Source organism: Chiloscyllium plagiosum, chromosome 21 (assembly GCF_004010195.1).
Source record: "Chiloscyllium plagiosum isolate BGI_BamShark_2017 chromosome 21, ASM401019v2, whole genome shotgun sequence".
NCBI lineage: Eukaryota > Metazoa > Chordata > Chondrichthyes > Orectolobiformes > Hemiscylliidae > Chiloscyllium > Chiloscyllium plagiosum.
In genome coordinates, this window is record NC_057730.1 from 34577778 (window position 1) to 34590060 (window position 12283).

At 40.3% G+C, this 12283-nt stretch overlaps 1 protein-coding gene across 11 annotated transcripts in view; it reads right to left on the bottom strand.

Moving 5' to 3' along the window:
* The window catches only part of LOC122560748 (myosin phosphatase Rho-interacting protein-like), a 194725-nt gene that overhangs the window by 57561 nt on the left and 124881 nt on the right, over positions 1 to 12283 (bottom strand). For all 11 annotated transcript variants that reach the window (XM_043711767.1, XM_043711765.1, XM_043711772.1 and 8 more), the window contains 3 exons: positions 7299 to 7440; positions 2395 to 2511; positions 1968 to 2024 (listed from right to left, as the gene is read on the bottom strand). In XM_043711767.1, coding sequence (XP_043567702.1) covers positions 1968 to 2024; positions 2395 to 2511; positions 7299 to 7440 — 316 coding nt within the window. The remainder of the gene's footprint in view (positions 1 to 1967; positions 2025 to 2394; positions 2512 to 7298; positions 7441 to 12283) is intronic.

A 12283-nucleotide genomic window follows, 5' to 3' on the forward strand; every position in this document is an offset into this window, starting at 1 on the left:
CGGGGGGGGGGGGGGGAGAGAGGGGGGATGGTTTTGGACGGTTTGGTGTTGGGAGTGGGTGTGGGAGTGGTGTTGGATGGGTTGGGGGGTAGTGTTGGATGAGGTTGGGGGATGGGGTGGGGTCGGTGATGGACAGGGTTGGGAGCAGAGGGGGGTGGGTTTACTGTGCGTCTCCTGAGGGGGGAGCGGACTTAACAGAAAACTCCGAGCCCCAGAGGAAAGGCATTGAATCAATTAACCAAATTCTCAATTATTCAAACGAAATAGTGCCTACCCATCTCGTTCGGATAATTGCGGTTCCTCTGTATGAATAAGAAGAGTTTAGAAGGATATGGGCCAAATGCTGACAAATGGGACTAGATTAGGTTAGGATATCTGATTGACATGGACAAGTTGGACTGAAGGGTCTGTTTCCGTGCTGTATATCTCTATGACTCTAAGTGAAGTACTTAACATATTTCTATGAGAAGTGATTAAGTATTAAATAAACCCAATATTTTTCTTCTAGTTACAGTCCAGATTGGATTATTCAGTCTTCAGTTTTCAAGCAGTTCAATAACCATCATGAATAAATGATATTTGATTAATGTTAGCAGTATAAGTTTGTAAAAAGGTACATTGCACAGAGTATTTCTAAAATTCTGTATTAAAACTCTGATGGTACTCCAAAAACATAGAGCAGCATTTTGAAGGACAGTTACACATAAATAAATGCAGATGTGATGCATTGACCAGAGTTGTAACTGGCATGTGCCAATAGCTATTTATGGCTCTGCAACAGCTTTATTTTACTGTTTGTTTTAAACCATGCTCTAAAAGGAGAAAAGGGTTGCACTTTTGAAAACAAGTTACTTGAACTGATTGGTAGCTGTGTTTATAATGCTGCTTTACAGACAGTGGGGAAGGCAAAATAAGATGGCATGGTACTGGGATGTGCGTACAAAGTGAGTCTGAGCCAGCAACTGGTAGCTGATTGGTCACAACTGTACAAACCAACGCAAATGCCAAATATCATCAGTCTTATTGGTTCGCAGACAGCTGAACACAATTATTCTCTCCCACCATTTCTATAATTTGTTGCCTTTAACTAGTGACTGTGCAACAGAACAATTAATTTTTTTTCTTTATTTATTCACAGGACGATTGCATCACTGGCTAGGCCAACATTTATTGTCCATCCCTAATTGCCCAGAGGGCAATTCAAAGTCAACCATATTGTCGTAGGTTTGGAGTCAAGTGTAAGCCAAACCAAGTAAGGATGGCAGTTTCCTTCCATAAAGGACATTAGTGAACCAGATGGGTTTTTCTGAAAATCGGCAATGGATTCATGGTCACCATTAGATTCTTAATTCCATGTATTTACTGAATTCATATTCCACCATCTGTCAGACGGGATTCGAACCTAGGTTCCCAGAACACTATCTGAGTCTCTGGATTAATACCAGTCCAGCGTTAATACCACTAATGTGTATTAATGTCTAAATTAATGTGTAAATTCCCTGTGCCTTTGGTAAAGAACTGAGAATCTGGAAGGCAGGAGATTGGAGAACAATAGATCTTGGGAATATAAATGAACACCTGATTGGAAACTACAAGCCGTGCTAATAAACTGTTTCTCAGGGTATTTTTCCTTCCACCATAATACTGACATTTTTTTGTTTGCCTGTGATTGTCAGTATGTATGTTTAGGGGGTTTTAAAAGAGGGGTTAGAGTTTAACTAGTAGAGATATTTTGCCTGTGGTTAAAGTTTACATGTGTAAACAAATAGTAGTCCTTATTCAGTACAAAACCCTGGTCAGTGTTTTAACCTGAGTCAATCATATAGGTAAACTAAGGACTTTGCATACTTTTATGAAATCTTGAACTTTTGTGGCCATCCCAGGTTTAGTGGGACTCAAAAATTATCAGCATGATCTTTCAAATAGAGACCAAAGATTTGTTACTGTATTTTCAGTAAATCTCTCACCTGACCATCTGCAGAGAGTTTTGTCATCCAACCTTTCTTAAAATTCAGTAGGTCTGGCTAAAAGAAATTTAATAATGACACATGAAAGACTGTAGTATAATCAAAGAATATATGAAAACATGAGCCAAAGTAACTCTTCCACACCCTGGCAAATGTACACTGAAAGTAGAATGATACCGCAATTGTACATCATGCAAAACGTCAACTTCACCTATGGACCGCTCTAAAGTTGATTGACCAGTTTGAATTCTTTGCTGTAACATTGCCACGACAATTGGCTTTTTACTTTCACCCCCACAACCATGCTCTTCATTGTCCAGTTGTGTAACATTTTTGTGCATGCAGTCTTCCCTTATGTAGTTTCTAGCATTTTACCCATATCTCTCCCTTCCCTGTTACATCAATCTGGTTTCGTAGGTCTCCTTACCGTCACTGTTGACTCAGTGGCTCTCCTGTCCAGTGACTTTGCCCTGCGGTACTGTGGAAGAGTCACGGCTGAAACATCTGGAGGAGAGCTGACTTGGTCTGACTCCGATACAAAATCCTACAATGGTAAATCATAAATAACCAAAGATCAGCAATTTATTAGAAAGAGCCGTTAAAACAGAGCTGTTCCAATGCTGATTGCTAGACTAATCTAAAAATGTATTTCATCTGTGAGAAACATCTGGCATGATATCCACACTGTTTACAAGGTGGCTGGGTGGAGAGGTTTAGGAATTTACTTTTGTAGCTTCACGGATAGGGTGAAAAGGAAATAGATTTAAAAATGATCATACTTGAAGATAGCTGATCAATGTGAGGCCGAAATGGAAATAAAACTGGTTACTAGGTGCAGATAGAGGGCATCAGCCTGGGAATCCTAATAATTTATATTGATATTTTACATAAAAGTCAGTTCTGCTATAAAAATGGTAGTTCTGTTCTCATGTGATCTGGTGTTAGAAGGCAATTGTGTAATGGAAACACCTTTTAAACTAATGGCGTCGGAATCACATTATAACCTAAACACACGTCTAAAGTTTGTTCTTTAGAAACAGTGTGCCCAATTCGTTAATTGCATTATAGCAAAATTCCACAGATGAAGCATGTGGTATAGCAGAATGACCTGTATAGAAGCCAACAGGCCTATCAGTCGTGAAATAGATTGGGCTAATCGGTTGGGCTATGAGACTCGTTAAAGTACACCTTGTAGATGGCCCACAATGCAGCCTCTGTGTATCAGTGGTGGAGAGAATGAATGTTCAGAGTGGTGAGTTTGGTGCCAGTTAAGTAGGCTGTTCTACCCTGGATGGCACAGAGCTTTTTAAATTTTTAGAGTTGCACACATCCAGACAAGTGGAAATTACTTCATCACATTCCTTTTTTGTATTTTGTAGATGACGACCAGGCTTTGGGGGATTAGGAGAGGAGTTCCTCATCACAGAATTCCCAGTTTTTATAGCAGTGTTTCTGCAGCAGTTCTAAGTAAGTTTCTGGTCAATGATCACCTCCAGAATGTTGTTACTGGGAGTTTCAGCATTGTTAATGCTGTTGAACGTTCTGGGGAAGATGCTGCTTGCTGGTCACTTGAGCGAGTGAATGTCACTTGCCACTTACCAATTCAAGCCTGATTGTTTTGCAGGTCTTACTGCAAATGGATACAGAGCAGCTTCAGTATCTGAGGAGCTATGAATGGCCCTGACTACAATGCAACTGTCAGCACAGGTCCCCACTTCTGTCCTTAATTGGATGGAAACTCACTGATAAACAGCAAAAGATGCTGGATCTAAGACATTGCCCTGTGAACTCCTGCAACAATATCTGGGGTTGAGATGATTCAGTTGCAAATTTTTATTTGCGCGATAAGCGACTTCAAGCTTTTCCCGATAATTTCAATAACTTCCAACTTTGTTAACACTCCACAATTCAACAATGAATCAAAAACATCCTTGTCCCCGAATAGTCCATTTCACCTCTGCAATTCAGCTCTTTTGTCGAGATTTCGACCAAGGCTGTAATGAGCTAGGTAACACTGGGGAATTCAAACTCTTGAGCATTAGTAAGTAGATTATTGGTAAGTTTGGCTTAATGGCACTTTCAATTACACTTACATTATTTGCTGATGATTGGCTGCATATGGTAGCTGACTGGATTTGTCCTTTTTTTTTAAACAGAGTACAAATCTGGGGAATGTTCTGCATTGCGGGATAGACACTAATATTAAAGCTGCACTGGAACAGCTGAGTATTTATTCAGTTGATTCTGGAGCATGTATCCATTATTAGAGCCTGGATGTTGTCAGGACTGGTATCCTTCACTATATCCAGTGTGCTCAGCTATATCTTGATCTCACAGGAATGCAACAAGTTAGCTGAAAACTGGCAGAGTTGATGCTGGGGACCTCAGGACAGGGCCATGACTGATAATCCATTCAACACTTTTGGATGAAAATGGTTGCAAATACTTTAGTCTTATGATTGTACTGATGTTCTAGGCAACCTTATCTTTGAGGATGGGGATGTTTATCAAGTCTCCTCCACTGATTTATTGGTGAGTTGTCCAATGCTATTCACAACTGAATATGGACTTCAGAGCTTTGATCCAGTCTGTTGATTTTACGATCACTTAGCTCTGTTTTTCATAGTACATTCATTCCCCTTTCGCATCTGTGCAGTAATTCTATCTTATAGCTTTATCAGGCTGGCACATCATGTTTAGGTATGCCCGATGTTGCTTCTCAAATTCTCTCCTTCATTTCTCATTGAAACAGATTTAGTCCTTTTGCTAGAAGATAATGATTGCATGAGGAATATGTGGAACTCTGAGGTTACAGATTGTGGTTCAATTTGATTCTCCTGCTGCTTATTACGTTCTGAGCTCCTGGATCTATTCTGCATAAATCTCATTAAGCGCATTGGTACTGCCACACAACATGACGGAGCTTTGTCTCCAGTCCGAAAACGGGTCATCATCCCCATAAGGACTGTGGTTGTCACCCCTACCAATATTGTCACAGACATTAGACATGATAAGGTCAAGTACTTTTATTTCTCCTTTTGATTTTCTCACCCGACTGCACACATGATCTTGACAGATGTCTCCTTCAGGGCTCTTCTGCTGTTGATTCATTTCTGAGCTTCTAGATCTATTCTGCATAAATCTCATTAAGCACATCAGATGGGCCAATGGGCTGAGGAGTGCCAAATGGAGTTTAATTTAGCTAAATACGAGTTATTGCATTTTTGGAAAGCAAATCTTAGCCTGGACTTATACACTTAATGGCAAGTTCCTAGAGAGTTTTGCTGAACAAAGAGACCTAGGAGTACAGGTTCATAGCTCCTTGAAAGTAGAGTCGCTGGTAGATAGGATAGTGAAGGCGGCATTTGGTATGCTTTTCTTCACTGGACAGAGCATTGAGTACAGGAGTTGGGAGCTGTACATGACATTGGTTAGGCCACTTTTGGAATTGTGCGTGCAATTCTGGTCTCCTTCCTATCAGAAGGATGTTGTGAAACTTGAAAAGGTTCAGAAAAGATTTACAAGGATGTTGCTAGGGTTGGAGGATTTGAGCTATAGGGAGAGGCTGAATAGGCTGGGACTGTTTTCCCGGAGCGTCAGAGGCTGAGGAATGATCTTATACAGGTTTATAAAATCATGAGGTGCATGGCTAGGATAAATAGACAAAGTCTTTTCACTGGGGTGGGGATGTCCAGAACTGGAGGGCATAGGTTTAGGGTGAGAGGGGAAAGATATAAAAGAGACATAAGGGGTAACTTTTTCACACAGCGGGTGGTACATGTATGGAATGAGCGGTCAGAGGAAGTGGTATAGGCTAGTACAATTGCAACATTTAAAAGGCATCTGGATTATATAAATAGAAAGAGTTTGGAGGGATATTGGCCGAGTGCTGGCAAGTGGGACGAGATGAGATTAGGATATCTGGTTGGCATGGATGAGTCGGACCAAAGGGTCTCTTTCCGTGCTGTACATCTCTATGACTCTATGACTCAACCAACTTGGTCAGTAATAGCAATACTGGGCCTTTCTTGCTGGACATTGAAATCTTCTAATAAGAGTATCTTCTGTGTCCCTTGATGTTCAACATGGAACAGCACCACTCAATTGTGGTGGGAGGGTAGTAGGTGTCAACTAGCAGGAAGTTTCCCAGCCTGTGATGCTATGGAACCTGTGAGGTCTGCTGTCAATGTTAATAGCTCCCAGAGCTTCTCCCTCCTAACTATACATGTCGCCACAGGGACAGATCGTTCCTAGGGATAATGACAGTTAGCATTGCCTGCCAGGTATGATTTGACGAGAATCAGGCTGTACTTGATAGCCCATAAAACAGCCTTCCAACTCTGACAAATCCCCAAAGAAATGCAGAGTTGACTAGACACAGCGCACTTCTGTTGTTTCTACTGCTTAAACAGATGCCAGGTGGGCCATCCAGTTTATTCTTATTTAACCTTTTTGTAATAAATACCACAAATTGTTCATTAGACTATTGTAGAGGACAGGTCAGAGAAAATAACATTGCTGTAGTAATGTGTAAGCCAAATGGGGCTTTTTTGAACAACATTAGTGAAATGGGATTTTAACGCCAGTGTCCTAGTTTCATGATCATCATTACTTTGACTTGTCTTTTTATTCAGGATTTAAGATGACTCATTTCTCCTGAGCTACATTCACGCTAATTTTCTTTTTGTCTACACAGACCTCTGAGGTCCATGCACAGCAGCAAGTCCTGAGACCAGAAACCAATGCTGCAATTGGTGGCATCAGTCTCCATGCACAGACGCTCAGAGTAGCTTAGAGGAAACATTGTCCCAGAGCATTACTCCAGGCCTCTGGATCACTAGTCCAGTGATATTATCACTATTAACCATACCTCTAATACAGAGGTTGTCAACTATAAAGTTCACAGTAAATGTTGCGTGAGTGAATTTAAGGCGGCATTTAACGGGTGGCATATTTGGGACACAAGGCATGAAAGCAACATAGCTTTACAGATTGGTGAATCTAAAACATTGAATATAAATGCAAATAAATGATTCGGAATTCCTAATTTTTGTTTTGCTATAGTCAGGCATTGCATGCAGTTACGCTCACAACTATAGAAAGAATATTATGAAAATGGAAAAGGGTAAAATGAGGTTCACTATGACAATATCAGCACTAAGGTTTTGCCAATTTGTGCTTTTAGTTAAATGGAGCCAATGCAAAGCATCTGATAGAAGTTTTGAAAATTATAAAAGATTTAAAATGTCAACTTGTGAACAATTGTTTCTCACATTTGACAAATAGGTAATGGAAAGGATTAGACTACGAACAGTCACCAGATAAGCTTACTCTTTGCCTTGGGTAGGATCTCTTCTCGCTTCGACCTCGGCATCTTGTGTTGTGAAAATCAGACTCAGAAGAGGAACTGGATGCCATCTGCTGGGCTCGCTTCATCTCCAGGGTCTCAAACTGTTCAATAACCTGTGACCTCCTACAAAGAAACACGGGAAGTCTAATCACATGAAAAATCCATAATAAGCAGTCAGGTGCCATCATACCTTAAGTGACGAAAGCAGTACAACTTCTAATGCATTCAACTTATCTACAGCTACATAATAATATGTGCTATTTTAAATGTTTGGGAAGGGACAAATTGGGAAGATAGCAATATTGAATAACTCCAACTATGCTGCCATTATAAAAGGAAACCTATTTTCTTTTGAAGATCCAATGTAACTAGTGAAATCCAAAAGCCACCTATGATACTATTAGTTCTGTGCATACAATTTAGTATTCCACTGAAGGTTAACTATTATGTTAGTGTTTTTAATTATAATCCTTTACTTTGGAGGGTTGAATAAATAATTTTTAAAATGTGCATTTGTTTCATGTATCAACACACAGTGTTAGTGTATTTAATGTTAAAATAAATGAAATAAACAATGCACCAAGAATAATGCACATTTTGTTGAAGGAATTGTATTCTGTTTCAATAGCTTCAGAGTATAGGACATAAAATTACTGCAGGTTCTACACCCGGCTTAAAAAGAAGTGACTCATTACCAGCACAAGAACAGAGAGTTCATGATATATAAATTGTGTCCTTAACCTGGCTACTATGTAAGTTGCTGATGTATTTGGTAACATGAGGCTTTGTCATACGAATGCATGGATTCCTACTACCGATTCTTCATTATTAATCATTATAAAGGCACATGCAATGCCTTCAATAATAGTTCTGATTTCAAATAGCGATTATGTGAATATATAGCATTAAACAAAGTTGATTTCTGAGCATGTTAAACACCACCATATTGCATAGTTAAGAGTACTACACTGTTAACTCAGCCAGCGTTAAAAGTTTGATTTATTCCGAGATTTACTGCTAATCTCTGCAGAACGTTGATTCAATGCAGATCAATATTTCAACAACTATTTACACTTCTATACCATATCTAACATAGTCAAACAGCATAAGCTGCTTAATGAGAGCAAAATTAATGAAAATATCAAAAGAAAAGAGCAAAACAATGAAATCTGGGCAGTGCAGTGGCTCAGTGGTTAGGACTGCTGCCTCACAGCACCGGGAACCTGGGTTCGATTCTAGCCTTGGGTGACTGTGTGGAGTTTGCACATTCTCCCCATGTCTGTGTGGGTTTCCTCTGGGTGTTCTGGTTTCCTCCCACAGTCCACAGATGTGCAGGTTAAGTGGATTGGCCAGGCTAAAAATTTATCATTGTGTTTACTGATGTGCAGGCTAGGTGGATTAGCTATGGGAGATGCAAGGTTACAGGGTCGTGGTGGAAGTATGGGTCTGGTCTTTGGAAGGTTGGTGTGGACTTAATTGGCTGAATGGCCCGCTTCTACATAGGGATTCTATGATGATTTCTGGCACTTTTTGACAAGCTAAGATGTAGAAATCAAGAAGAAAGATCAAATGCTGGAACAGAAGCAGGTTTTAAGAAACATTTTTTTAAAAAGTGAGAACTAGGCAGACAAGTTTAGGGAGGTGACTGCAGAGTTCAAGGCCAAAACAATAATGGCACAGCAAATAAAGTCAGATGCATAAGCACAGATTGTGAAAGCTTTCAAGATGGAAGGAAGGTCCACAGTTAGGGGAAGGTGAAATGACAGAAAAATTTGAAAACCTGAATGAATACTTTAAAATGTGATGCCTTGAATGGAGAGCCAGTGAAGATGTAAAGGAACAAGGTGATGGACGAATGAGATTTGAAGTGAGTTGAGATATGGGGTAGCAGAGCTTTCGATATGCGCAGGTTTATATAATGTGTCACAAACAAGTATGAAAGGAGAACTGCATTATCAGCTCACCTATAATCTCATTGAATGGCAGAGTAAATTTGATGGGCTGAATGGCCGACATCTCCCAAATTTTGCACTCCTGTTTCTGTTACCATAACATTTACTCACTTCCTTTTAAAAAGCTGGAGCATGGATTTTCCTTTTCTCAGTAATGTTAAGTGTTAAAGCATTCAATGTCCCAACCCACTATCTAACAAAAAAGTTCTCCTAACTTGATCCTTCATTCTTATGGTGCATTTCTAAGTCAAGTAACATCATTTTAAATGAGTAGAAACTTTAGCCCACTTTACGTGCACTACCCAAGATTTGAAATGTGGCTCTGCACTTCTTATAGTTGCTTATTAGATTAGATTACATTACATTACAGTGTGGAAACAGGCCCTTCGGCCCAACAAGTCCACACCGACCCGCCGAAGCGCAACCCACCCATACCCCTACATTTACCCCTTACCTAACACTACGGGCAATTTAGCATGACCAATTCACCTGACCTGCACATCTTTGGACTGTGGGAGGAAACCAGAGCACCCGGAGGAAACCCACGCAGACACGGGGAGAACGTGCAAACTCCACACAGTCAGTCGCCTGAGGCGGGAATTGAACCCGGGTCTCAGGCGCTGTGAGGCAGCAGTGCTAACCACTGTGCCACCGTGCCGCCCACTGTGCCACCGTGCCACCCACTAAATGCTAAATGGAAGTCATGTATTTTCATGCTAATTGACCATCACTGACAAAAGAGAGTGTCTTGAATCAGCACACTGCTACTGCTCTTTAAGCAGTTGCCACACAACCTACACATAAGGTTAAAAATAAAAGAAGCAGTAGCAGGAGAACACAAGACAGGCATTGAGCCTGCTCTGCTATTTAATCTGGTCATGGTTGATCCTGGGTTTCAGCTCCACTTGCCTGCCTTCATTGATTCCCCAAGAGACACATACTATAAAAGGAGTAATTATTCTGCATGTCAAAATGGTCACCAGCCCCTGCATGTGTGCAGCTGGCCACAACTGGATCACTTCAGGAAATCAGCTCAGAAAATATTGTTTTGAAGATGACTTCAAATATGAAAAGTTTGTGAAGTATTGGTGCTAGTGATAACTTGGAAGGTCACAGGATCTGATCTTGTGCTGCATGTTGGGAATGATTTCTAGGACATCATGGGGCTGAATTTTAGGACATTCTGGGAGCAATATATCAAAGGTATTTTAGGCAACTTACAGGATCGGTAAGGGTTATATACAAGTGAAAGAGGGGTCATTTCTTTCAGGTGTTGGAGCAATTAGCACATGTACAATTATAGTTTAAAAAAGGAACTAAGTACAATCATCCATTTTTGAGACTGGCTGCTACTTTGTCACTTCCAAAATGTTAGACCAAGCATCCCCTTTGCACATGGATGCTCTTTGTGTCTTTGATCTATTAATTTAAGATGCTAGCAGCCAATCTAAAAGGCAAGGGCAGCATATACTGACTCATAAATGAGATCCTATGAAGATATTCGCTGTGTAGAACTACAAATAAAATGAAGTGTAATATCTTTGGGAACTAGTTCAATGAATTAATAAGAGAGGTGAGAAACTATTATCTGCCCAGCTGACACAAGCTAATACTATTGCCCTTAATTATTCATTATGAACAAAATGCAGAACAACTGAGAGCTGCCGGGCAGCCCACAAATGTAATACATATACTGAGTGGCTGGCAAGAACATCACAGTGGACTAGTCTTAACTGGTGATTTATGGCAATTTGAAAAACAAAGCAAAATCATTCATTGCAAAATGAAGTTTTGATTCCTTTGATAGGTAGCATGTCAGAATCAGTCCTCTAGAATCAGCAATCAAATGGAGGTGTCCCAGAGAGCAGACGATAATACTGGGCACACAGCTCAGAGCAGATTAGCAGTAACACCTGGAAGAGAGCACTGGACAATCAGAAGTGAACCAGAAAATATAAATAGTTAACAGCCTGAGATCATTCAAAATCCTCCAAAAATTACTGATTTATGAGAAATGTTAAGGGACTGGGACCTAGCCCCATCAACTCCTTCCAATTAAGTTGAAACAGAATCTGAAAGAGTAATCAATTAAATGTGGAACATAGCCAGAGAGTAAATAAACTAAATCACCATCAACTCTATCCATGATGTTCTCAAAGATGTCACAAAAGTATAGACGTGATACTGTGACACCTCTTTCTTTCATCCAGGTGTGATATTTGCATTTTACACATGCTTGCTCTGTCTCACCACTACAGATTCCTTTCTATCATTCTCTGACTGAAGAAGTGTCTGCTTTTTCTCTTTCACTTCAGTTTCCTTCACCCATCTCTCTCACTGATCTACAGGCATCTTTTATACTTTACTCAGTTTTTCATTTGCCTCTTTTCACTTGTCTGTATGTGTTTCTATTCTGTTCCTTTCTGATAATGGGGCAAGAGGAACCAACAGCCCTGAGACACTGGTTCAGGAGAAGATTACATTAGGATTCTGAAGGGACAAATGGAAGAAAAATTGGGAGTTAAACAAGGCAGTAAGATAAAGGCAGCAGCATCGCTGGCAACTCGATCTGCTGCATGGTGGAAAAGAATGCTGAAGGTGCTTTCATTCAACTTCTCTGTTCATTGGAAGAACAAGGCTGCCACACCCATAGGCTCAGCCTGTTAAATCCTGAGTCAACCTCCCAACTCAACTTCCAGCACATACCCACAAGTGAATTAAATTAAGCAGTTATGAATGAAAATCAACAAGACTTCAGCTATTTTAGATCATAAGCTCTGCTCCAATTTGCCTGTTCCCGCTACCTTTTCTCACAAAATAATACATTCTAGCATTTTGCTTAGGCTAACCGGCCTACAATTCCCATTTTCTTTCCTCGTCCTTTGTCACAGAGTTTGGTACTTTCCAATCCTTGGGAACTGTTCTGGAATCTAAGGAATTCTGGAAAGAAAGACTTGCATTTATGCAGCATGTTTCAGAACCGCCTGGTTTCAAAAATAGCACTTCATTGGCTA